The sequence below is a fragment of the Cervus canadensis genome, chromosome 14 (genome assembly GCF_019320065.1).
Source record: "Cervus canadensis isolate Bull #8, Minnesota chromosome 14, ASM1932006v1, whole genome shotgun sequence".
Classification (NCBI taxonomy): domain Eukaryota; kingdom Metazoa; phylum Chordata; class Mammalia; order Artiodactyla; family Cervidae; genus Cervus; species Cervus canadensis.
The window spans coordinates 31055637-31083609 of NC_057399.1; the positions used below are offsets into that span (position 1 = coordinate 31055637).

At 35.8% G+C, this 27973-nt stretch overlaps 1 protein-coding gene across 6 annotated transcripts in view; it reads right to left on the bottom strand.

The window, feature by feature from the left end:
- The window catches only part of RFX3 (regulatory factor X3), a 304937-nt gene that overhangs the window by 120910 nt on the left and 156054 nt on the right, over nucleotides 1–27973 (bottom strand). For all 6 annotated transcript variants that reach the window (XM_043486872.1, XM_043486873.1, XM_043486871.1 and 3 more), the window contains one exon: nucleotides 413–510. In XM_043486872.1, the coding sequence (XP_043342807.1) occupies nucleotides 413–510 (98 nt within the window). The remainder of the gene's footprint in view (nucleotides 1–412; nucleotides 511–27973) is intronic.

The window sequence follows — 27973 nt, forward strand, 5'->3', positions numbered from 1 at the left end:
ATATTACTTTACAGAAGACACACAAAAATTCACCTTATTGATAAAAACAAGAAGCATAGATTTTAGAAGGTATTATTATGATACAGAAATCACCAACAAGGGGGTATGTTTTTCTCAACCTAGAGAAAACCATTCATGGGTACATCAATGTAAAATGTTAAAATATTCTACGGGTGTAGAAATTTCAAAATATTTTAAAAATATTCTACAAAGGAAAATGAGCACATATTTTTAACAAACATAAACAAGGCTCAAAACATCAGTTTAAGTTCAATAATCGCACTCTGGTTAAAAAAAAAAAAGAAATTACTGTGAAAACAAGGAAATAACTTGGGATGAGCAGAAGGTGTCAGGAAGTGCATTCGTCTTCTCTGAGCGGGGGGATGAAGACGACGTCCCCGTGTAAACTTACATTGCTCCGTTGGTATAGACAGTGTCGCTTCCTTCCACGTACTGCACCTGAGCTGGATAGACATGCTGCACCTGCTGGACGGTCTGCACCTGCTGCACCTGGAAAGCAGACGTCAGACCTGATGAGAGGCGCACGTAACAGAACGGAGGCGCAGTGTCAGGTCGACTGCAAAGATTTTCCCAGGGTATCGATAAACCCAAGAATGTTTCATAATGAAAACTGTTAGGTTCATGCTAATTTCAGCATAAGTATGTGCTGGGTCCAAAGGTCCAAATTAAATGTAGCATTTATGCTGAGAAAATTCTGTAACGTTATTGCAAGCATGTATATACACACTTCAGGTGTTTAGAGTGAAAATTCTGAAAGCTCTGCACTTATTTTGATGGTTGATGAAATTCTCTTCAACCTGGCTTGTGAATGCTACGTTTATTTTTTAATTAAAGAATTCATAGTGGAAAAGTTCAGATACTTATATGCAGAAAAAAATACTATAATAAACCCCATGTACTCATCATCCAACATAAATAACTGTCACCAAATCTTTCTCTTCAGCCCCTCAGAGGATTATTTAAAAGCAAGTGTAGAACTTACAGCATTTCACTGGTAATATTTCATTTTTTCTTAAGAGAAAAGAGCTACTGTTAACATGAATACAATACTAACATCATAAATAAAACATTAACAGTTCCTTAATATCATATAAAACCCCGTAATTGTTCAAATGTCTCTAGTTAATCCAATGTTTTCTTAAAAGTTGGCTTGCTCAAATCAGATCCAAACAAGGTCTACCCGTTACATTTGGTTGATATTTCCTTTCTTTCTCTTTTAGTCTCTAATAGTTTCCCATCCTTTTTATATTTTACTGTTAGTTATTCGTGGCTGAAAAAACTAGATCAGTTATCTACTAGAATTTCTAGAATGCTAAATTTGCCTAATAGCATCCCTGAGATGTCACGTAATAAATTCCTCTATCTTCTATATTTCCTACAAATGAGTAGTTAGATCAGGGACCCTGACTGATCAGGGATTCAATTTTTAAAAAGCTGTGTACTACTACATCATATAAGCTGCCACTGAATAGCTGGTTGTCTTTCATTGTGCAGTATTTTTGATCAAGAGCTTCAGGTGTTGTCAGCTGGTTTCACTGGTTACAATGTTTCCTATCCATGTTTACCTGAGGATATAGCTAGTCACTTATAACCATTTTCTGTAGCGATTACTTTTATTAATAAAAGGCTTCAAACTTGTAGTGATCTGATTCTGCTATTATCTCTTCATTTATGAATAGAATTCTATAAAAGAATTCTTCTTATTAGTATTTGATTACTCTGAATTAAGATTTGTACAGGAAGAATAGGATAAATGCATGATTTCACTATTTATTGGTACTCAGAATAATGATTTTATTCCCTTAGCTCCCTCCCCAAGGTGACCAGTGTTGCTTTCAGTTTGATCTTGCTTGTATCCTTTAAGATTTTTAGCTTTTGAACATATATATATATATATATGAACACAGCAATCGTTTTTCCCCTACAATTGCTCCACCTTTGACTAATGGTAGTGCCTTCATGGGGGCTTCCCTGGTGGCTCAGTCAGTAAAGAATCCACAATGTGGGAAACCTGGGTTCAATCCCTGGGTTGGGAAGATACCCTAGAGGAGGGCATGGCAAACCACTCGAGTATTCTTGCCTGGAGAATCCCCATGGACAGAGAAGCCTGGTGGGCTACAGTCCACCATGAGGTCGCAAAGATTTGGACACGACTGAGCGACTAAGCACAGCACACACACACAGCAATGCTTTCATGACCACAGTAATTTTTCTTAATTCTTAGATCTATCCTAGATCTGAAATCAACCATTTTTTAAAACCCCTGGGTCTTCTGTTTTAGTTGTAATATAAATATGTAAAAACTGCTTGGGAAAGCAATTTGCCAACAGGCAAACTATTTGACACCTTTGTGATTTCTTCTACAGAAATATTCACCATATGAAGAGTTGCTGTACAATATTATTTTTAAAAATACAGCTTATAAGAATAAGAAGGAAAAGCCTTAATGACTGCAAAAGTGGAGCAATTAAATATAGAAGATCATTCTATAGAATATATGGTTGATGATAAAAGAATAAATTAAGATTAATATATACTATATATAGCAGGATCTCTAAGACATATTCTAAGTGAAAAGGTTGCTGAAAAATACTTAACAATGCGTGCTCAGTCGCTCAGTTGTGTCCAACTCTTTGCAACCCCATGAACTGTAGCCCACCAGGCTCCTATCTCTAGGGGATTTTCCAGGCAAGAACACCAGTGACTTGTCATTTCCTTCTCCAGAGACTTACAATGTAACTTGATTTACATATATATCTGCATATATGGGCACATGTGCATACAAATGTGCTTAAATATATAAAGGAAGATAGAAGGATGCACACTAAATTTCTAAAAATGGTTACTTTGCTGAGTGACATTAAATGAGATGGGAGAGAAGAAATGACTAACAGCCTTTATGAATTCATATCTGTTATTTTTATATCAAATATATATCTCAATATATGAAAGGATTTTCACTTCTGGCCACGATGGAGTAAATACTATTGGAAATGCCCTCCCCCTGTAAACAAGTAGAAAAGTGGACAAAATGTGTAAAACAATATTTTCAGTCATTTGACAAAAAGGCACCATGCGATTCTGTTCCTTAACAGAAGGAAAAGAAACACACTGAACCCTATGATGATCTTGGAGACCAGGATGCAGAATGTAGAGCAGGAATGGAGAAGCCAAGAAGAGCATCGTGACCTCACTGAGGTGAGATACTGAATTTGGGGAAGGCTGATTCACCTGAAGCTTGAGGACAGTATCAGAAAGGAGGTTAAGTAGAGAAATAGATCCAGAAATGTTGGTAGAGATCCCCTTGATGCCGATACTAAGCTGCACATGTGCAGGGGACAGAGAGATGTTCAAGTTCTGACCACCCATAGTGTCATGACCTTATTGAACAGCTAGGACATTCTGTAGAAACACCAGAGGGCAGAGCCATAGTATTGATAAAAGGACTAAACTACGTCTAGAATAAAGCTACTTTGCGTGCGTGCTAAGTTGCTTCAGTCGTGTCTGACTCTTGCAACCCTATCGACCATAGCCTACTAGGCTTCTGTGTCCATGGGATTCTCCAGGGAAGAAAACTGGAGTGGGTCGCCATGCCCTCCTCCGGGGATCTTCTCGACCTAGGGATTGAACCTGCATCTCCTATGTCTCAAAAACTACTTTAGGTTCATCCTAATAAATCTAAAATAAAAGCTTTGATAATATCCACAAGTAACTGCCTATATGGAACTAAATTTAACACTTGTAAAGGAAGATATCAAAATCCAGACATATAAAACCATAAGAATCACAGTGTCCAGCGTTCAAAAAAAAAAAAATTATGACATATGAAGAAGCAGGAAAATGTGATTGCTAATGAGGAAGAAAATCATCAATAGAAATAAATCTAGAAATGAAAGATATGAAGTGGCAGAGAGACGTTAAAACAACTATTCTAAATAGACTTGAGATTCAAAGGAAAATGCAAACATGGTAAGAAAGAAAGAAGCTATAATGAACTGAGTCAAATTTGTGGAGTTGAAAAATACAGTATCTGAAATGAAAAATTTGCTCAATGGAATGGAGAGAATACATAATGCAGAAGAAAAGACAAGTTAAGATGAAAACCAAGCAATAAAAACTATTTGCAGAACAGAAAAAAAGAAATAATGAAGAACAGAAAATCAGTGAAAAATGGAAAAATATCAAGTAGTCTAAACAATGTAACCATAGTCCCAGAAGAGGAAGAACAGAAAATATATTTGAAGGAAGAGCGGTATAAACTTACAATTTTATTAAAACTATGAACACAGATCTAAGAAGCTTAATATACAAGACAATGTATAGACGAATGAAAACCACAGTAAAGTGCACTATAATTAAAGTGCTAAAGGAGAAAAATTCCTAAGCAGATAGAAAACAGATACATTGTATACAAGGCAACAGGTATTAAAATGACTGAAAACTTACCAGTCAAAAAATACAAGCCTAAGATAATCAAATAGCATGTATTTAATGCAGTGAGAGAAAAACTTCAGTCAAGAATCCCATAACCAGTAAAATATTCTTCAAAAATGAAGAGGAAATCCTTTCTTAGACAAAAACTAAGATCATTCAATCTGCTCTAGCAGACCTCCAGTGAAGGGAACCACAAAAGAGAGTTTTGGACTAAAGAAAAACAATTTCAGATGGAAAATGGGACTTACACAAGAAATGAGGAGCACTAGATGGTAAATTTGTAGATAAGGGGCTTTTTGATTATTCTCTCATCTTTTAATTTCTGTAAAAGACAACCGCCTGTGCAAAGTAAAAATAACAATATGTATATAATAGGGCTTATCACATATGTAGAAATAAAGTGTAAGTATGACAAAAATAGCACAAAAGAAACCATACTCAATTTAAATCTTGATTGTCATAATGGGTAAAAATGTAAACTCTAACTATATGCTTTCCACCAGAACACATTTTAAATATACAAAGACAGGTTAAAAATAAAAGGATATAAAAAGACAGTCTTTGGCAAACACCAATCACAAGAAAGAGTGGCTAAGTTAACATCAGAGTAGACTTCAAGACAACCAATACTACCAAAGAAAAAGACGGAAATTTAATCAAAAAATTATCAAGAATAAACAATACATCCTATGTGTCTTTGCATCTAAGAACAGTTTCAAAATAACATGGTGCAAAAACTGAAAGAATTGAATGTTAACTAGTTTCCTTTGTGGAGGCCAATATGGAATGGTTGCAAATTCAGTTAATTTGGAAATAGGAGAACTCATTTTAGGTCTTTATGCTGACACTTGCTGTTTACATATTGGGAGAGTCAATTCGCTTTTTAAACTAATAATTTCTTTGTGTGTAAAGAAAAACTATATCTACTCTGTCAAAAAGAATTTTTGTGCAAACCCGAAACTACCAAATATAAACACAAAGCATGTCATAGGCATATATAATAATTATAATACATTTTGAATAATGAGAGACATTACTAAATACTTTGAAATAAGAATCTTGTCTTCTACATCTGTGTAATTTTCATCTTTATATTCCACTTGGTTTTAGCCATAAATATGTACAATAAATGTTCATCTCGAGTTCCTTCAAATCATGAGATTCTATAATTGAAGTAGAAATGAAACTCCAAGTGTCATGAATCTTGGAAAAGAATTCTGAGTAGATGCCGGCTAACTCATCTAACACATCAACACATAAATATGGCTCTTGATTACACTGAGACTGAACTGTACAGTGTAAAAACAGGGCATAATTCTTTGCATTATCTACCAAGTTAGGGAACTGATGAAGTAAACAGAAGACCCATTTACTTAAACAGAAATAGAAAAACACTAAAAATACTAAATTATAGCAGATATTGGAGGTAACACAATTTTCCTTATTATCCAGACTAATCAAAAACTAGACTGAAGAGGCCTTGAAACAAATTAGTGATGAGAAATGGAATTGCCTATAGTTTGATAAAGTATTTTTTCAAGGTATAATGACAGTGAAGGAAGTAAAAGAGGAGTAAAAAAAGCTGAAAAAGAAAGAAGAAAGGAAAAATAACTACCTTATGTCTGTACGTTTCATTTCACCAATGAAAAATTAAGGTCCTTTTAATTTTTAGTTGAGGGTTATTTGACTGTCTTTCCTTTGTTGGGGAGAAAGTGGAGCTCTATCATTAGTTAAAGGTCACTGGAGAGGTGCAGAAATGCTCCTTTCCTATCTCAAAATTATTCAGATCTAGGAAGAGAGATATATCTACAAAATAACTCTATTGAGACTTATAAATCCAGTTCCAGGATGGAAATGCACATGTAGACCATTTTGTATATTTTGATACATTTCCCAAATGTATCCCAACACCTTTATACTATATATATTACACAATAATTAAATAACACCTGTACCTAGCAAAGGAAATGCCCAGTGACTATTTGTGCAGTTTATAATATCTTCTAAATGTGAACATGTACTCATTTTTTAAAAAAACACCAAGAAATGCTCATGATTCCAAAGTGAACTGATATGATTACTTTTAATGCCCTTTAATGTGTCATTAAAGACCAAAGGTAAAATTTTAAAAGGAAGTTGCATGCTATTTTCTTTTTCCTAATTAACTGTGATCTCAAATGTGTTCAAATATTATTTTATACCATCTTTTTGTTAAATATTAACTTCTGTTCAAATATTTACTAAATTGCTATCTTTTGTAAGTTCATTTTCTATTTTATTTGCTAATCACAGTGCAGGGACTGTTCAGGTCAGCAATGCTGAAAGAAAGGAAAACTAGCATCCTGTGGGCACGTTACTACTATTCCCAGTAGCAGTATTTTCCATCCATCTTTGTGAAATCTATAAACTGTCACATTTTACTGCCTACCCTACCCAAGTCCTCAGGAGAAAGGAAGATGATTTAAAAAACTCTACAGCAAATTAATTTTCTCTTAATTTTATTGTATTTCCAAGATAAATTCTCAGAAGTGTTTCCAAAGAGGATGAACAAATAATTTTCACCACTTGAACTTTAATAAACAACAAATTGGTAAAAATATGAATTGAAAAGAGATGGAATTAACAGAAATAAATCAACAATTTCTACAATTAATTATTTAATAAAAATGACCTTGGGTTAATTTTTAAAAGGCTACATAATACATATCAGAATGTTGGTGGGAATGAAGTCAAACCATAACATTCTGTACAAGAAATTCATCCATTTTTTGTCAACTGGAGGAAAAAAAAATCCTCCAAATATAAATATATGTAACAATGTATATACATTTATACACTAGATGAATTAAGCAAATTAATACTCTTCCTAATACACACTTAAATGGAAGCACCTCATTACTATTCAAATGTAGTATGACAAATGCCTTTGCTTATTTCACTGCATTTTTATAATTCTTATTGTTTATAAAAAGAAGTGAATACCATAACAAACTACATACCACAGGAAAATGTGCTGGTTCAACAGAATCAATTAGTATATTTTGAGGACAAATTTATACAATATGTTGTTTTGGATGTGCTTCAAGAAAAATAAAATGAATCACACTTCAAGACAGTAATCCTTTTCAATAGTAAATGAAATCATTTATAATTGTTAAGCTTATTAGTCAGTTAAGAATAATACTAGTCTCTGTAAAAATGTCTTTATAATGTCAAGATATTCATTGCCTTTCTTGTATAAAAGCATTCCTTACACACGTGGCTGGCACCAAACATCTAACTTTAGTACTGAGAACTGTCAAAAACTGCATTAAGATGACTTTAATAAACCCACAAGAGATATGAAAGAGCTCTCAGAAGATTAAAAACAGAGGATATTAGAACAGCTATGTTAGAGACTGCTATGTGGCTGACCAAAAGTGAAGCAGAAAGGAAAAGATCAACACTGGAACAGCTATTAATAAAAGGGCAGAGGGGAAGGAAGACATCCAGAGTAGCAGCAGAGAGTTAATTAGAAAAGCCACCTTGTGAGAAAACAGAAAGAACTAATTCAATAATTCTGGCCGACAAAAACTGTAGGGAATTGAGGGACTGTGGAAAGATAGTCAAGTTCAATGACTACAGCATTAGAACTGCCTCAAAAAGATGCAACAACAACCAAAGATTGTAAGGGGAATTTCTTTACAAGCACGGTTATGGGAACAGAAATAAAAAACCTAAAACCACTGTTTTCAGTCTTTGTTAAAATGAAAATGAAATTATATATTACAGAGGTGTTTAATAAATCTTGCCAAGAAAGAATCCCAGAAATATTTTGAATGTTCAAAGTTCATTTGCAGGTACCGGATGGTTATACGTCTTGATCACAAGATCATGGTGAACAAAAAGAATGGTTAAGTGACAGAACAGGTTAAAAAACTATTACTTAAAATTCTCCTTATGTTTGCAGAGAACAAGAAGTTTCCCTAGATCTTTACTGTTAATTTACCAAGTTCTTCCTGGGATATTCAATGATAACTATAACATTCCTGTTTTATCTTCTAAGATTGGTAGCCCTCCACTTCAAAGAATGTGATGAACATGAACTGTTGGAAAATAGGATATTGTTTATTTAAATGATAGAGTTCATTTTATACAGCAAATGGAATCTGTTCATTTACATTGTAAAAATTTAAATAGGATACTCACTCTTCCTATGTTAATTGACTCTCACTTAAAAACTATGTAGCACTTTTTTTTTCCAGAAACACTCAGATTTTTGGATATATTTTACTTACAGCAGACTCTATGTAAATAAATGATGCTTCTAGCACATTCAGATCCAACAAACATCACGAAGCCTGCTTCTTCAATAGGACTAGAGGTAAACAAATATATAGGAACTATTTACTAAAAGTATATGATTGTTACAGGCAACTAAAAGTTATTATGAAAATTATTGTTATACTTGGACTTCAAATAGAGTCCTATGAAAGCTAATAATACAGTGGTAAGTAAGGTCCTGGCTCACTTTCTTATACTTCTGATCACATGAAAATGAGAGAATCAATGGGGAGTGAATTATTTCAATAAATCACCCCAACTGCTTACCATCCATCTCCCCAAAATACCGAATTAGCTTCACAGAACAGAAGTAACCTGATAAAGGTGAAGCAAGTTCCCGAGGACAAGAGTGGAAGTGTTTCTGGGAGCAGGGATGTGGCTAAGAGAAGATTTAGCTTATAAGGATTTCTCAATAACAAATTGGATAGATATTTCATAAAATACATAAACCTACTTTTGTGAATCAAAAAGAACAAAGGAACAACTACTTCCTACAAGCGAGGAACATTTTCTGTCATGATTAAACACTAAGCATTATTTCCCCTGGGGCCCAGCAAGACAGACCAATAAGATCCTCCTAAACTAAGTAATAATTTTTAGGGAAAGAAATTTAGTAAATAACACTCTGGTGACCTGATGGGGCAAATGAGCTCAGTATACCAATCTCACTGCCATTTTAGAAGAAGACTTTGGAATGGGAGGCTACTCCAGTCTTTCTAGTAAAAAGTCAATCTACTATAGAATCTATAGAAACTTAGAATGTCAATAAATGTAAGCAGCACATCAGAAAATCTAACTCTGCACAAAATACATTTCACAACTCGAGACTCACCATTAAAATAAGAATTTTGAATGTATTCCATGGTGAGATTGATTGCATAGGTGCAAACTCATATGTGCACCCAGTGTCTATGGTAATAAAGTATATTTACAAGATAGGACAGATGTTGATTCCCTTTGGGTGGAGTACATGAAATTAACAGAATGAATTATTAAACTTAAGTGTCAGCAGACAAAGCACTGTAACCTAAAAGAGAAGAATTCCTTAGTTATACATGATTGTTAAACTAGCACTGAAAGTATTAATAGTGACATGCAGTATTATTTTATTTGTTCTTCACAAATATTCTAAGATGAATTAAATGGTAGGCATTTTTGCCCCCATTTTATAAATGGAGATAAAACATATAGTGACAACCCAAAGTCTGCCCATTGTTTCCCCATCTATTTGTCATTAAATGATGGGATCAGATGACATGATCTTAGTTTTCTGAATGTTGAGTTTTAAGCCAACTTGTTCACTCTCCTCTTCAACTTTCATCAAGAGGCTCTTTAGTTCCTCTTCGCATCTGACATAAGGGTGGTATCATCTGCATATCTGAGGTTATTGATATTTTTCCTGGCAATCTTGATTCCAGCTTGTGCTTCATCCAGCCCAGCATTTCTCATGATGTACTCTGCATATAAGTTAAATAAGCAGGGTGACAGCATACAACCTTGACGTACTCCTTTTCCTATTTGGAACCAGTCTGTTGTTTCATGTCAAGTTCTAACTGTTGCTTCCTGACCTGCATACAGATTTCTTAGGAGGCAGGTCAGGTGGTCTGGTATTCCCATCTGTTTAGGAATTTTCCACAGTTTGTTGTGATCCACACTGTCAAAGGCTTTAGCATAGTCAATAAAGCAGAAGTAGATGTTTTTCTGGAACTCTCTTGCTTTTTTGATGATCCAGCGGATGTTGGCAATTTGATCTCTGGTTCTTCTGCCTTTTCTAAAACCAGCTTAAACATTTGGAAGTTCAAGGTTCACGCATGGTTGAAGCCTGGCTTGGAAAATTTTGAGCATTACTTTACTAGCATGTGAGATGAGTGCAATGTGTGGTAGCCTGAACATTCTTTGGCATTGCCTCACTTTGGGATTGGAATGAAAACTGACCTTTTCCAGTCCTGTGGCCAGTACTGCATTTTCCAAACTTGCTGGCATTTTGAGTGCAGCACTTTCACAGCATCATCTTTTATGATTTGAAATAGTTCAACTGGAATTCCATCAGCTCCACTAGCTTTGTTCATAGCGATGCTTCCTAAGGCCCACTTGACTTCACATTCCAGGATGTCTGGCCCTACGTGAGTGATCACACCATCGTGATTATCTGGGTCGTGAAGATCTTTTATGTATAGTTCTTCTGTGTATTCTTGCCACCTCTTCTTAATATCTTCTGCTTCTGTTAGGTCCATACAATTTCTGTCCTTTATTGTGCCCATCTTTACATGAAATGTTCCCTTGGTATCTCAAATTTTCTTGAAGAGATCTCTAGTCTTTCCCATTCTATTGTTTTCCTCTATTTCTTTGCACTGATCACTGAGGAATGCTTTCTTATCTCTGCTTGTTATTCTTTGGAACTCTGCATTCAAATGAGTGTAACTTTCCTTTTCTCCTTTGCTTTTCGCTTCTATTCTTTTCACAGCTATTTGTAAGGCCTCTTCAGACAGCCATTTACCTTTTTTGCATAACGTTTTCTTGCAGATGGTCTTGATCACTGCCTCCTGTACCATGTCAGGATCCTCCATCCATAGTTTCATCAGGCACTCTATCAGATCTAGTCCCTTGAATCTATTTGTCACTTCCACTGTATAATCATAAGGGATTTGATTTGGGTCATACCTGAATGGTCTAGTGGTTCCTACTTTCTTCAATTTAATTCTGAATTTGGCAATAACAAGTTCATGACCACAGTCAGCTCCCATTTTTTTCTTTTTTTTTGCTGATTGTATGGAGCTTCCCCACCTTTAGCTGCAAAGAATATAATCAGATTTCAGTATTAATCATCTGGTGATGTCTACGTGTAGAGTGTTCTCTTGTGTTGTTGGAAGAGGGTGTTTGCCATATGACCAGTGCATTCTCTTTACAAAACTCTGTTAGCTTTTGCCCTGTTTCATTTTGTATTCCCAGGCCAAATTTGCCTGTTACTTCAGGTGTTTCTTGACTTCCTACTTTTGCATTCCAGTCCCCTATAATGAAAATGACATCTTTTTTGGATGTTAGTTCTAGAAGGTATTGGAGGTCTTCATAGAACCATTCAACTTCAGCTTCTTCAACATTACTGGTGGGGCATAGACTTGGATTATTATGATATTGAATGGTTTGCCTTGGAAACGAACAGAGCTCATTCTGTCGTTTTTGAGACTGCATCCAAGTACTGCATTTCAGACTCTTTTGTTTACTATGATGGCTACTCCATTTCTTCTAAGGAATTCTTGCCCACAGTAGTAGATACAATGGTCATCTGAGTTAAATTCATCCATTCCAGTCTTTACCACCTCTGATTCTGGAAATTAGGCTCCAGTGTTGGATGTTGTTCAGCAAAAGCATTTAGCCAAATCATATAATATTTCATTTCATGTAGCACAGATGGTAAAGAATCTGCCTGAAATGCAGGAGACCTGGGTTCGATCCCTGGGTTGGGAAGATCTCCTGGAGAAGGAAATGGCTACCAACTCCAGTATTCTTGCCTGGAGAATCCCATGGACGGAGGAGCCTGGTGGGCTACAGTCCACGGGGTGAAAAGAGTAGGACACAACTGAGCAACTAACACACACACACACAGCTTTATGTTTATCTTCCATTTATGTCAAAGGACATATTTTTTTTTCACTTTAGGTAGAAAAATAATGTTCTCTGTATTAAATTAATGTAAGTAGTTTTATAGAAAACTAGTACATAAAAATATAGTGGATTCTGGAAAAAATAAAAATCCATTAAACAGTCTGAAAAAGACTGAAACTTGAAAATATTATACTACATATCAAACACAATAAATCATACTCTTAATAATGACCACCAAAAGGCTTTCCAATTTAGAGAACTTTACATTTCACTCAGACTTTAATCAATTAGTTGCTTCATTGTATCAACTTATTACTTACATAAATTCCTAAATGAGTATACAGTAGTCATAATACTACCATAGCAAGAGTCAAGTTAGTTTTGAAGGAAATTTGGTGTATCACCTATTTTTTAGCAATATTTAATTTATTCTAATACTATTACAATAGAAGTAATACATAAATATAGTTGCATAAGATTCAAACAAAAAGAATAATCAGAGTAAAACGTGACTGTTTGTGTTCAAGTCACTCAGTCCTGTCTGACTCTTTCCGATCTATGGACTGCAGCCCACCAGGCTCCTCCCGCTTCATGCTCACACTCCCAGCTATTCCTGTTCCTGGACATAATGACTAACCAACTGTAAGACAAAATGCATTCCTCCGACAGTTCAGTTCAGTTCAGTTGCTCAGTCATGTCTGACTCTTCGACCCCATAGACTGCAGCACGCCAGGCTTCTGTGTCCATCACCAACTCCTGGAGCTTGCTGCTGCTGCTAAGTCGCTTCAGTCGTGTCTGACTCTGTGCGACCCCATAGACGGCCACTGAGCAAGCTCCCCCGTCCCTCAGATTCTCCAGGCAAGAACACTGGAGTGGGTTGCCATTTCCTTCTCCAATGCATAAAAGTGAAAAGCGAAAGTGAAGTCACTCAGTCGTGTCCGACTCTTAGCGATCCCATGAACTGCAGCCTACCAGGCTTCTCTGTCCATGGGATTTTCCAGGCAAGAGTACTGGAGTGGGGTGCCATTGCCTTCTCCCTCCTGGAGCTTACTCAAACTCAATCCATTGAGTCAGTGATGCCATCAGACCGTCTAATCCTCTGTCATCCCCTTCTCCTTCTGTCTTCAATCTTTTCCAGCATCAGGGTCTTTTGCAATGAGTCAATTATTTGCATCAAGTGGCCAAAGTATTAGAGCTTCAGCTTCAGCATCAGTCCTTCCAATGAATATTCAGGACTGATTTCACTTAGGATTGACTGGTTTGATCTCCTTGCAGTCCAAGGGACTCTCTCAAGAGTTCTTTCCAAAACCACAGTTCAAAAGCATCAATTCTTTGGTGCTCAGGCTTCTTTATGGTCCAACTCCTCATCCATACATGACTACTTGAAAACCCACAGCTTTGACTAGATGGACCTACCTTTGTTGGCAAATTAATGTCTCTGCTTCTTAATATGCTGTCTAGATTGGCCATAGCTTTTCTTGCAAGGAGCAAGCATCTTTTAATTTCATGGCAAGCATCTTTTAATTTAGTGATTTAGGAGCCCAAGAAAATAAAATCTGTAACTGTTCCCATTGTTTCCCCATCTATTTGTCATGAAGTGATGGGATCAGATGACATGATTTTAGTTTTTTGAATGTTGAGTCTTAAGCCAACTTTTTCACTCTCCTCTTTCACTTTCATCAAGAGGCTCTTTAGTTCCTCTTCACTTTCTGCCATAAGGGTGCTGTCATCTGCATATCTGAGGTTATTGATATTTCTCCTGGCAATCTTGATTCCAGCTTGTGCTTCATCCAGCCCAGTATTTCACATGTGTACTCTGCATATAAGTTAAATAAGTAGGGTGACAATATACAGCCTTGATGTACTCCTTTCCCGATTTCAAACCAGTCTGCTGTTTCATGTACAGTTCTAACTGTTGCTTCTTGACCTGCATACAGATTTCTCAGGAGGCAGGTAAGGTGGTCTGGTATTCCCATCTCTTTAAGAATTTTCCACAGTTTGTGATCCACACAGTCAACAGCTGTGGCATAGTCAATAAAGCAGAAGTAGATGTTTTTCTGGAACTTTCTTGCTTTTTCTATGATCCAATGGATGTTGGCAATTTGATTCTGGCCTCTACTTTTCCTAAATCCAGCTTAAACATCTGGAAGTTCTTGGTTCATGTACTACTGAAGCCTGGCTTGGAGAATTTTGAGTATTACTATGCTAGTGTGTGGGATGAGTGCAATTGTGTGGTAGTTTGAACATTCTTTTGCCTTGCTTTTTTTGGTATTGTAATGAAAACTGACCCTTTCCAGTCCTGTGGCCACTGCTGAGTTTTCCAAATTTGCTGGCATACTGAGTGCAGCACTTTAACAGCATCATCTTTTAGGATTTGAAATAGCTCAGCTGGAATTCCATCGTCTCCACTAGCTTTGTTCGTAGTGTTCCTCTAACATCCTACCAGTAAATTCACCTTCATGTATGTTTTTTTCTTCATACTAGCCAGGAAAGTTAACACTATTTGATACAAGAGACAGATCTCAAATGTCCGTGCTTTAAATCCTATTACCTACCTACAGAGGGTACAAGGAGCCCAAGATCCACATGCTCACTTTAGAGACTCTGATTAACAAAGCTCTTCCATTCTGTACCTGTGTGACCTTGATGTAGCTTTAGAGGAGCTAAGAGACTATAGAGGTGGCATTATGTCTCCTAAATACCTTGACTCACACATAATACATGCCACTTTTGCTCACAACCCACTATCCAGAAATATGCCATAGGGCCCAACCTAAACATAAGGGAAAATACAGTGCTGAACTTGTATATCTGATACAATACATTTTGTTCAATAGTACTTCTATGAATCAGGTGAAAGAGAATATGTTTTCCTGCTACATACTTGTCTTCATCTTAATGATATATTCAGAGCGCTTTTCAAGTATATTTGTAGTATGTATGTATGGCGTACGTGCACATACAACTATTTTTATTGATTTCACAGTACCTATAGCACAGCTAAATCACTTAACCATTCCACTACTGATGAATATTCAGGCTACTTTTTCTCTATTATAATAAATACTATAAAAAAAGAATACAACTAACTTTTAATCAAACATTTTATGGCGTCGATCCTGTCCATATGTTTACTGGCCATTGCGTTCTCATGTTTTGTGAACAGCCTATTCATATCCTATGTCCATTTAGCTATTGTACTCTCTTCCCTTAATGATTTACAGAATCTTGTTAATAAACATGATGAAATTTTTATTCCAATGAACTTGGTATTTTTTCCTTCAACTTTACTTATGGTGTTTGTTAACTATTACTTGGCAAAATATATCAATGTTTTTTCTATAAATCTTGTGATGTTTTATATTCTACATAAGATGATCTTCCTCCTTTTAAGATTATGAAAAAATATTCTCCAGCTTTTGTTTCTATTGATTATGAAGTTTTAAAACTGATTAGTTCTAGAATATATTTTGGGTTTTAAGACAAAGGTATATCTTTATATTTTCTAAACAGATAACCAATTTTTCTCAACACCATTGCAATATTTGCATCAATGTGTTTATTGCATTATCTGTTTTTCTTATTTGAAAGAGTATATTTATCATAAACTAAGTTCTCATTTGTACTTGGATTTGTTTATTTACTCCTGGTCTGTTACCATTCAGTTTTTATTACTATATCTTTGTAGCATTTTATAAGGTTAGTAGAACAAGTCCTCCATGGCTATTCTTGTATATATTCTTTTCCATTAACTTTAAGATTAGCCTTGTAAAATTTAAGAAAACACTGATGCATGTTTTGGTTGGACTACGTTGAACTGTGCATTTGTTTGGGAAAGAAATGAATTCTGCATAATATGAAGTCTATCCATCCAGAAACACAGTAATCTCACCACATATCCTTTGTAGATAAAAAATCTCATTTTTAAATTTAGGCCTCTTTAATGTCCTTTCATATGTGAGTTATAAGCTTCACCCTAACTCACTGGTTATGAGCACCTATTATGAAGCTTGATGCTATTTTTCAAAGTGATGTGGTAGGCAGATTTCCGAAAATCTCTCAGATTCCAAACCTGCATACCTGTAACCTATGAAAGTGATGAGAGATATCTACCATGATTGTGTTACATGGCACAATTGAAGTTAAAATTGAGACTGACTTAGCCCTCAAACTATTGCACAACTGCACTCATCTCACACACTAGCAAAGTAATGCTCAAAATTCTCTAAGTCAGGCTTCAGTACGTCAAGGCTGTATTTTGTCACCCTGCTTATTTAACTTATATGCAGAGTACACATGCGAAATGCCAGGCTGGATGAAGCACAAGTTGGAATCAAGATTGCCGGGAGAAATATCAATAACCTCAGATATGCAGATGACACCTCCCTTATGTCAGAAAACAAAGAGGAACTAAAGAGCCTCTTGAAGAAAGTGAAAGAGTAGAGTGAAAAAGTTGGCTTAAAGCTCAACATTCAGAAAACTAAGATCACGGCATCTGGTCCCATCACTTCATGGCAAATAGATGGGGAAACAATGGAAACAGTTACAGATTTTATTTTCTTAGGCTCCAAAATCACTGCAGATGGTGACTGTAGTCATGAAATTAAAAGATGCTTGCTCCTTGGAAGAAAAAGTATGACCACCCTAGATAGCATATTAAAAAGCAGAGACATTATTTTGCCAACAAAGTCCGTCTACTCAAAGCTATGGATTTTCCAGTAATCATGTATGGATGTGAGAGTTGGACTATAAAGAAGGCTGAACACCAAAGAATTGATGCTTTTGAACTGTGGTGTTGGAGAAGACTCTTGAGAGTCCCTTGGACTGCAAGGAGATCCAACCAGTCCATCCTAAAGGAATTTCGTCCTGACTGTTCATTGGAAGGACTGATGCTGAACTTGAAACTTCAATACTTTGGCCACCTGATGTGAAGAACTGACTCATTCGAAAAGACCCTGATGCTGGGAAAGATTGAAGGCGGGAGAAGGGGATGATGGACGATATGATGGTTGGATGGCATCACTTGACTGAATGGACATGAGTTTGAGTAAACTCCAGGAGTTGGTGATGGGCAAGGAAACCTGGCGTGCTGCAGTCCATGGGGTCACAAAGAGTCAGCCACGACTGAGCAACTGAAGTGAAGTGAAATAAACAACCTGAATGAGTTTGAAAATGAATTAATCCTCGGACCACTACAAAAAACTCTGGTGTGACAGACACCTTAATATCCGTCCTGTGAGACGTAAAACAGAGAACCCAGTTGCATCCACTCAGATTTTGACTTACAGAAATTATGAGATAATAAATGGGTGTTGTTTTCAGCCACTAAGTTTTTTGTAATTTGTTACACAGCAATAGGAAACTAATCCAGATAGACTCCAAAGCAATTGTTATTACTACTTTCCACCTCCATAAGGTTTCAGGATTCCCAGGGATAAGGAAATACATTCAGAATCACTTCCCCCTTCCTCCCCTGTATTTCCACTAATGCTCCTTAATTAAGCCATATATGCCAACCAAAATCTTTAATTTCCTGTTAAATGTTAAGTTTGGGGGAGTAAAATGCTATCTCTTCCTGAAAAAGTTTGGATATTTAAGGTACAAGGTAAATTGAAAACACAAATACTAAAGAACATAAAGCCTAAAAGTCATTGGGTAAATCACCTAATCAAAAATAGGAGCATATTAACTGGTATCAAATACTAGAATCCAAAATCTATTTCACAAGAGGCCAGGATATATACAATAGCCAAGGTTCTTTCAGCAGTTTATCTATAATGACTATAGTATTTAAAAGCAAATACAGTATATTGGTAAAACAATAATCAACATTCTTGATTCCACTGAATAAATTATTGCACTATTTACCTTTTCCTTTAATTAAAAATGCAATTTATTAGATAGTATGTTAAATTTATAAAACTCTTCATGGTCTAAGAAATATTAAATAATTTATACTTTGAAATCAGTTTAGAGAATTTTGAGCTGATGCCGGGCTGAATTATGTAATTTTTAAAAATATGGTAAAAGAAAACTTACAATGGTACTCAGTGACAAGGCTGACAATAAAATAACCTTCACTTATTTTGTCTGCATGCTTCTGTACTATTTGAATCCTTTTTAACAAAACATGTTACTTATAGTTCTGGGTAAAATTTTTAAAACAAAGGAATAAATAAAGCAAGAAAAAAAGTTTAGTGACTATGAAAGATAATGATTTTAATTATCATGGAACTGAGAGAGTTTTCGAATAAGAAAACAAATTAAAGGAAAGTAAAATTAGAGAAGAAAGAAATTAAAGAAAATAACATAACATGGAATAATGATTAGATATTTGTTAGAACTATCAAAACAGTGTTGTGAGAGTTAATTAAAAAGAAAATTCATCCACTGTCTAAAATTTTAAAGTTTATTTTCTTATTAAAACTGATTTTTAAAATTATTGACCTGTCCTGCTCTCCTCAAAACACCAGTTTCTATGATATACAAATAAGTGAGCTGTAGTTGTAGACCTAGGAACCAGTGTCCTTCTCAAAATTTTAACAGATGGTCTTATCAGGATAATAGACAGGGATCTTATTTCCTTAATTGATTTGTCTCCACAGTTTTTCACTCAGTAAACAAAAGGTATTATTTACCAAGTTGCCCCTGCCTGTTGGTAAGGCAGACTGCAGTCAATTTAACAGTTGCTGGGAAAGCACATCTAAATCTACTTACCACTTGCCTGATGATTTGCATGGGACCTCACAAGGGAGAACAATCCCTCTGACCTAATGCTCTGCGTATTCCTAAGCATTGTAGTTTATAATTTAAATGTCATTATTTTGTCATCCATTTACATCTTAGTACAAGATGTGCTTTCCCTGCAAAGACTAGGCTAGTTCTGATGTAGAGGACAGAGGGAGAATTGTGTTTTTTATGTTAAGTCCCATGAAAGGAGGAACAATATCTGTTTCTTCTTTTCCTCTATCACAATGACTGGCACATAGTAAATTCTCAGTACAGATTTGATGAAGTAAAAGTTAAAATTAAAGTCATTCAGTTGTGTCCGACTCTTTGCAACCCCATGGACTGTAGCGTACCAGGCTCCTCAGTCCAAGGAATTCTTCAGGCAAGAATACTGGCGTTCCCTTCCTTCTCTATGGGATCTTCTCAACCCAGGGAATGAACCCAGGTCTCCCACTGGCAAATTCTTTACCATCTGAGCCACCAGGGAAGCCCAAGAATACTGGAGCTGGTAGCCTATCCCTTCTTCAAGCGATATTCCCAACCCAGGAATTGAATCAAGGTCTCGCAGGTGATTTCTTTACCAGTTGAGCTACAAAGGTGAGCACAAACTAAAATTCAACAAATAGCACTGAGTTGCCAACGAACAACAAGAACAAAAAATGACACAGGCAAATGGCACATTAGGGAAGAAAGAAAACATAAAGAGAAGAAAGTGATAGTGAAAGGAGCAAGAAAGTTCAGTTTTCACACTATTTCTAAATAAAGGCATTTTATTTTTCTTCACGACTTTCTCAGTTAAATAGTTCCAACCATGTGCTATTTTAAAGAATAAAATTCATTGGAATGGTAGGGGAAAAAACAGTCTACCATGAAAGACTGCTTCCAAAGAGATAAAGACATGGGGCCCAGTAAGCACTAACAGCATATTAGATTAGATAACTATTTAGGTAAAGAATACTTTTACATTAGCAAAAGCAAAAAATATTTTAAAGCCAAAGATGTTAAGATATGGGTCACAAAAATGGCTGATGACTAATTTGGAGTTGAATTAATGGCTTTATAGACAAGTTTGCATTTTTGTTTTTCTTTTTGTTTCTAAAGATGGACAGTTTAGGGATCTCCAGAAAATTATCCAATAAATACATGTAAACTATATGTGGGACTCAATTCCATATTAATTCATATTATACAATACTTATAAAGTCAAAAAGTCAGAATATTAAAAATCACTCTTAAAAACTACAGTACATATTTTTCCATTACTGATAATTGGTCTGTTCATATCATCTATTTCTTCCTGGTTCAGTCTTGGGAGATTATGCATTTCTAGAAATTTGTCCATTTCTTCTAGGTTGCACAATTTATTGGCATATAGTTGTTAGTGGTAGTCTCTTATGATCCTTTGTATTTCTGTGGTATCAGCTCTAACTTCGTTTTCACTTCTGATTTTATTGACTTGAGTCGTCGTCTTTCTTTTTCTTAATACCCTGACTAAAGATTTATAATTTTGTTTATCTTTTTCTGCCTATTTTTAAAAATCTATTTTATTTTATTGAAGGATAATTGCTTTACAGAGTTATGTTGTATTCTGTCAAACCTCAACATGAATCAGCCACAGGTATACATATATCCCCTCCCTTTTGAACCTCCCTCCCATCTCCCTCTCCATCCCACCCCTCTAGGTTGAACAGAGCCCCTGTTTGAGTTTCCTGAGCCATAGAGCAAATTCCCGTTGGCTATTTATTTTACATATGGTAATGTAAGTTTCCATGTTACTCTTTGCATCCATCTCACCCTCTCCTCCCCTCTCCCCATAAGGCTATCCTCTATGTCTGTTTCTCCACTCTTGCCCTGTAAATAAATTCTTCAGTACCATTTTTCTAGATTCTGTATATATTCATTAGAAAATGATATTTATCTATCTGACTTACTTCACTCTGTATAATAGGTTCTAGGTTCATTTACCTCATTAGAAGTGACTCAAAATATGTTCATTTTTATGGCTGAGTAATATTCCACTGTGTATATGTACCACAACTTCTTTTTATCCGATCATCTGTTGATGGACATCTATGTTGCTTCCATGTTCTAGCTATTGTAAATAGTGCTGCAATGAACAATGGGATACATGAGCCTTTTTCAGTTTTGGTTTCCTCAGGGTATATGCCTAGGAGTGGGATTGCTGGATCATATGGTGGTTTTAATGCTAGCTTTTTAAGGAATCTCCATACCGTCTTCCACAGTGGCTATATCAATTTACATTCCCACTAACAGAGTTCCCTTTTCTCCACACCCTCTCCAGCATTGTTTGTAGACATTTTGATGATGACCATTCTGACCAGTGTGAGGTGATATCTCATTGTAGTTTTGATTTGCATTTCTCTAATAATGAGCGATATTGAGCATCTTTTCATGTGTTTGTTAGCCATCAGTATGTCTTCTTTGGAGTAATGTCTGTTTAGGTCTTTTTTTCCACTTTTTGATGGGATATTTGTTTTTCTGGTATTGAGTTGTATGAGCTGCTTATATATTTTTGAAGTTAGTCCTTTGTCAGTTGTTTCATTTGTTATTATTTTATTCCATTCTGAGGGTTGTCTTTTCATCTTGCTTATATTTTCCTTTGCTGTGAAAAAGCGTTCATGGTTAATTAGGTCCCACTTGTTTACTTTTGTTTTTATTTCCATTATTCTAGGAGGTGGGTCACAGAAGATCTTGTTTTGACTTATGTCATCGAATGTTCTGCCTATGTTATCCTCTAAGAGTTTGATAGTTTCTGGTCTTACATTTAGGTATTTAATCCATTTTGAGTTTATCTTTGTGTATGGTGTTAGGAAGTGTTCTAAGTTCATTCTTTTAAATGTAGCTGTCCAGTTTTCCCAGCACCATTTATTGAAGAGGCTGTCTTTGCCCCATTGTATATTCTTGCCTCCTTTGTCAAAAATAAGCTACCCATAGGTGCATGGGTTTATTTCTTGGCACACTGTCTTGTTCCATTGGTCTATATTTCTGTTTTTGTGCCCAGTACCATACTGTCTTGATGACTGTAGCTTTGTAGTATAATCTTAAATCAGGAAAGTTGATTCCTCCAGCTCCATTCTTCTTTCTCAAGACTGCTTTGGCTATTTAGGGTCTTTTGTGTTTCCATATGAATTTTGAAATTGTTTGTTCTAGTTCTGTGAAAAATGCCATTAGTAATTTGATAGGGATCACACTGAATCTGTAGATTGCATTTGGTAGTATAGTCGTTTTCACGATATTGATTCTTTCTACCCAAGAACATGGAATATCTCTCCGTCTGTTTATGTCATCTTTGATTTCTTTCATTAGTATCTTATATTTTCTGTGTATGTTTCTTTTGTCTCCTTAGGTAGATTTATTCCTAGATATTTAATTCTTTTTGTTGCAGTGGTGAGTGGGATTGATTCCTTAATTTCTCTTTCTGATTTTTCATTGTTAGTATATAGAAATGCAAGGGATTTCTGCGTATTGATTTTGTATCCTGCAACTTTGCTAAATTCACTGATTAGCTCTAGTAATTTTCTGATACTATTTTAGGGTTTTCTATGTACAATATCATGTCACCTGCAAACAGTGAGAGCTTTACTTCTTTTCTGATCTGGATTCCTTTTATTTCTTTTTCTTCTCTGATGGTTGTAGCTAGGACTTCCAGAACTATGTTGAATAATAGTGGTGAAAGTGGACACCCTTGTCTTGTTCCTGATCTTAGGGGGAATGCTTTCAGTTTTTCACCACTGAGAATAATGCTTGCTGTAGTTTTATTATATATGGCCTTTACTATCTTGAGGTAGTTTCCTTCCATGCCCATTTTTTGAAGAGTTTTTATCATAAATGGGTGCTGAATTTTGTCAAAGGCTTTTTCTGCATTTATTGAGATGATCATATGATTTTCACCTTTCAATTTGTTAATATGGTGTATCACATTGATTGATTTGCATATATTGAAGAATCCTTGCATCCCTTGGAATAAACCCAATTTGATCATGATGTATGAGCTTTTTGATGTGTTACTTGTGTTGTTAAAATTTTGTTGAGGATTTTTGCATCTATGTTCATCAGTGATATTGGCCTGTAGTTTTCCTTTTTAGTGTTGTCTTTGTCTGGTTTTGTTATCAGGGTGATGGTGGCCTCATAGAATGAGTATGGAAGTTTGGAACTTCCTCTGTGATTTTTTTTTGAAAGAATTTTAGAAGGATAGGCATCAGCCCTTCTCTAAATGTTTGACAGAATTCTCCTGTGAAGCCATCTGGTCTTGGGCTTTTGGTTTTTGGGAGATTTTTGTTCACATCTTTAATTTCAGTGCTTATAATTGGGTTGTTCATAATTTTTATTTCTTCCTGGTTCAGTCTTAGAAGGTTGAACTTTTCTAAGAATCTGTCCATTTCTTCCAGGTTATCCATTTTATTACTATAAAGTTTTTCATAATAGTCTCTTATAATCCTTTGTATTTCTGCATTGTTTGTTGTCTTGTTGTAACCTCTCCTGTTTCATTTCTAATTTTGTTGAATTCAATTCTTTTTTTCTTGATGAGTCTGCCTAAAGGTTTGTCAATTTTGTTTATCTTCTCAAAGAAGCAGCTTTTAGTTTTACTAATCTTTACTACTGTTTCTTTCATTTCTTTTTCACTTATTTCTGCTTGGATCTTTATGATTTATTTCCTTCTACTAACTTTGGGTTTCTTTTCTTCTTTTTCCAGTTGTTTTAGGTGTAAAGTTAGGTTGTCTATTCGATGGTTTTTTTTGTTGTTGTTGTTGTTTGTTTCTTGAGGTAGGATTGTATTGCTATAAACTTCCCTCTTAAAACTGCTTTTGTTGCATCCCATAGATTTTGAGTTGTCATGTTTTCATTGTCATTCTTTCTAGAAAAGTTTTGATTTCCCTTTTGATTTCTTCAGTAACCTGTTGGTTATTTAGCAACGTGTTGTTTAATCTCCATGTGTTTGTGTTTCTTACAGCTTTTTTCTTGAAATTGATATCTTGTTTCATAGCACTGTGGTCAGAGAAGATGCCTGATAAAATTTCAATTTTCTTAAATTTACTAAGTTTTGATTTGTGACCAAAGATGTGGTCTATCCTGGAGAATGTTCCATGTGCACTTGAGAAGAAGGTATTTGCCTTCTTCTCAATCCAATCTTCTGCATTTGTATGGAATGTCCTGAAGATATCAATGAGATCCATCTCATCTAATGTATCATTTAAGACTTGTGTTTCCTTATTAATTTTCTGTTTTGATGAACTGTCCATTTGTGTGAGTGGGGTGTTAAAGTCTCCTACTATTATTGTGTTACTGTCAATTTCTCCTTTTAGGTCTGATAGTGTTTGTCTCATGTATTGAGGTGCTCCTATGTTGAGTCGATAGATACTTACAATTGTTGTGTCTTCCTCTTGGATTGATCACTTGATCATTATGTAGTGTCCTTCCTTATCTCTTGTAATCTTCTTTTTTTTAACATCTATTTTTGTCTGATATGAGGATTTCTACTCCAGCTTTCTTTTGTTTCCCATTTGCATGGAATATATTTTTCCATCCTCTCATTTTCAGTCTACATGTGTCTTTAGGTCTGAAGTGCATTTCTTTCAGACAGCATATTTATGGGTCTTGTTTTTTGTATCCATTCAGCCAGTCTATGTCTTTTGGTTAGTACATTTAATCCATTTACATTTAAAGTATTTATTGGTATATATGTTCCTATTGAAATTTTCTTAATTGTTTGGGGTTGATTTTGTAGATCTTTTTTCTTCTCTTGTATTTCTTGACCATATAAGTCCCTTTAACATTTGTTGTAAAACTGGTTTGATGGTACTGAATTCTCTTAACTTTTGCTTGTCTGAAAAGCTTTTTATTTCTCCATCAATTTTGTAGGAGATCCTGGCTGGGTACTGCAATCTTGGTTGTAGATCTTTCCCTTTCAATACTTTAAATATATCCTGCCATTCCCTTCTGGCCTGCAGAATTTCTCCTGAAAGGTCAGCTGTTAAGCATATGGGGTTTCTTTTGTATGTTACTTCTTGCTTATCTCTTGCTGCTTTTAATATTCTTTCTTTGTGTTTAGTCTTTGTCAGTTTGATTACTATGTGTCTTGGTGTTTCCCTTTGGGTATATCCTGTATGGGACTCTTTGTGCCTCTTGGGCTTGATTGATTATTTCATTTTCCATGTTGGGGAAATTTTCAACTATAATCTCTTCAAAACTTTTCTTATACCCTTTCTTTTTCTGTTCTTCTTCTGGGACCCCTATAATTTGAATGTTGGAGCATTTGATATGGTCCCAGAGGTCTATGAGACTGTCCTCAGTTCTTTTTACTCTTTTTACTTTATTCTGCTCTTCAGAAGTTATTTCTACCATTTTATCTTCCAGCTCACTGATTCATTTTTCTGCTTCAGATACTCTGCTACTGATTCCTTCTATAGTATTTTTAATTTCAGTAATTGGGCTGTTTGCCTCTCTATGTTTAGTATTTAATTCTTCTAGATCTTTGTTAATTGATTCTTGCATTTTCTCCATTTTGTTTTCAAAGTTTTTTTATCATCTTTATTATCATCATTCTGAATTCTTCTTCAGGTAGTCTGCCTGTTTCCTCTTCATTTATTTGCACTTCTGTGTTTCAAGTTTGTTCCTTAATTTGTGTAGTATTTCCCTGCCTTTTCATTATTGTTTTTTAAACTTATTGTGTTTGCAGTCTCCTTTGCTCAGGCTTCAAGGAAAGTTGAATTCTTTCCTTGAAGAAGGTTGAATTCTTTCTTCCTTTTGGTTTCTGCCCTCCTAAGGTTGGGCCAGTGGTTTCTGTAAGCTTCTTACAGGGTAAGATTTGTGCTGAGTTTTTGTTTGTTTGTTTTTCCTCTGATGGGCAAGGCTGAGTGAGGTGGTAATTCTATCTGCCGATGATTGGGTTTGCATTTTTGTTTTGTTTGTTATTTAGATGAGATGTCCTGCACATGGTGCTACTGGTGGTTGGGTGATATTGGGTCTTGTATTCAAGCGGTTTTGTTTGTGTGTGTGTTCTTACTATTTGATACTCCCTAGAGTTAGTTCTCTGGTAGTCTTGGAGTCAGTGGTCCCACTCCAATGGCTCAGAGATTGATCTCTGGTCAGGAACAGAGATTCCACAAGTGGTATGTTATGTCATTAAGTGAGATTAAAACAAATATCTGAAAATGAAAACCAAAGATGAACCCCAGACAAATGGCAGTTACAAAATAAGGCAAACAATAATTAAAATAATGGAATATACACATATACATTTACACCCATGAGCAAAGTTAAAACAGTACAACAAAAATAAAGTACAATAGATTGAGCCGGCAAACAAGGGAAATCAAAAATTATACTTACCAGTTAATAACAAAACTAACTAAAGCACAAACTGGAAAACAAAAATAAAGCAAGGTGTCAAGTGGGTAATAAAGAAATGAAAACAAATCTAACAAATATGTTGAGATGAAAGGAAAGAAAGAAAAGAAAGAAAGAATAGATATGCAAAGTTAAATAGAGGTAGATGGAGATTTATATACATTAAAGAGTAACTGCAAGGGGAGAAGAACAGTGAGAAAGGCAAACAAAGGAATAAATGTATAAAAAATAAAATAGTTTTAAAAAATTAAAATTATAAAAAAGAGAAAAGAAAAAAAATGGAAGATGAAAGAAAAAAGGAAAAAAGGAAAACTGCACAGAACTGCAAAAGCCCAACGTAAAGGCAGAGGTTTATAACAACAATAAAAAATGTGACTGAGAAAAAAATAAGTTCAAAAGCTTAATTGAATTTCACAGAGCCAATAAAACCAACAACTACAACAGAGTAGAAAAAAAAGGAAAAAAGAAAAAAGAAAAAAAAAATCCAAAAGATTCTACAGAACAAGTCAAAAATAAGAATAATAGATGTTGTTCTTGAGTCACTGCTGTCAAGAGTCCTCTCCCTCGCTGGGAGTCACAGTCCACCTTACCTCCCTAGGATGCCATCCAACACTGTGTTCATCTCTGGACCTGCTGTGGGGCCAGCTCAGATTCTAATCTGGTCCTACTTCTGTGTTTTCTTGCCTCCAATGCCCACAGTTACCAGAACTAGTACATTTTGTGGGAGCTCTCAATGACCTTTTATATATTCCATAGACATAGAGTCTGCCTAGTTGATTGTGTGGATTTAATCTGCAGCTTGTACAGTTGGTGGAAAGGTTTTGGGTCTTCTTCCTTAGCCACACTGCCCCTGGGTTTCAACTGTGGTTTTATTTCCACCTCTACATGTGGCTCATCTGCTGGGGTTTGCTCCTGAGGCTGCCCTGGAGGACTTGGGTTTGCCCCTGTGAGGGCCAGGTGTGGAGGTGGTGCAGCTGCTTGGGTCGCAGGGTTTCTGGCAGCACCAGGTACTTAGGGGAGCTGGCGGCTAGGGCAGCAGGAAATATAGTGCTCTAGAAGGGTATGGCAACCAGTATTGGCCAGTACGCTCCAGTACTGCCTGGAGAACACCCTCCCTGACAGTAAGCCTGGCAGACAACAGTCTACAGGGTCACAAAAGTTGGACATGACTGAAGCGACCCCGCAGGCATAGACACAAGACTTTTGTCTGTGGCAGCTCTGCCGCAGTGAGAGTTGAACATAAAGGTGGCGCAGCTGCCTGGCTTATGGGGACCTGGTGGCGCCAAGTGTGCAGGGACACCCTCTGTCGCAGGAGTTATGGCCCTATTAGAGTCTTTTTTCGAGCCTCTTGTAGCTGGCGATCAGAAGGCCTCTTTGGTCACTCTTTCTCCATTAGCTCTGCCCATTCAGGCAGAGACGACGGTTAGACAGTTCCCTTGTCTGAGGTCCTTCTCTGTTGTTCCCTGCGTCAGGCACACAGAGGGGACTCCCTGGC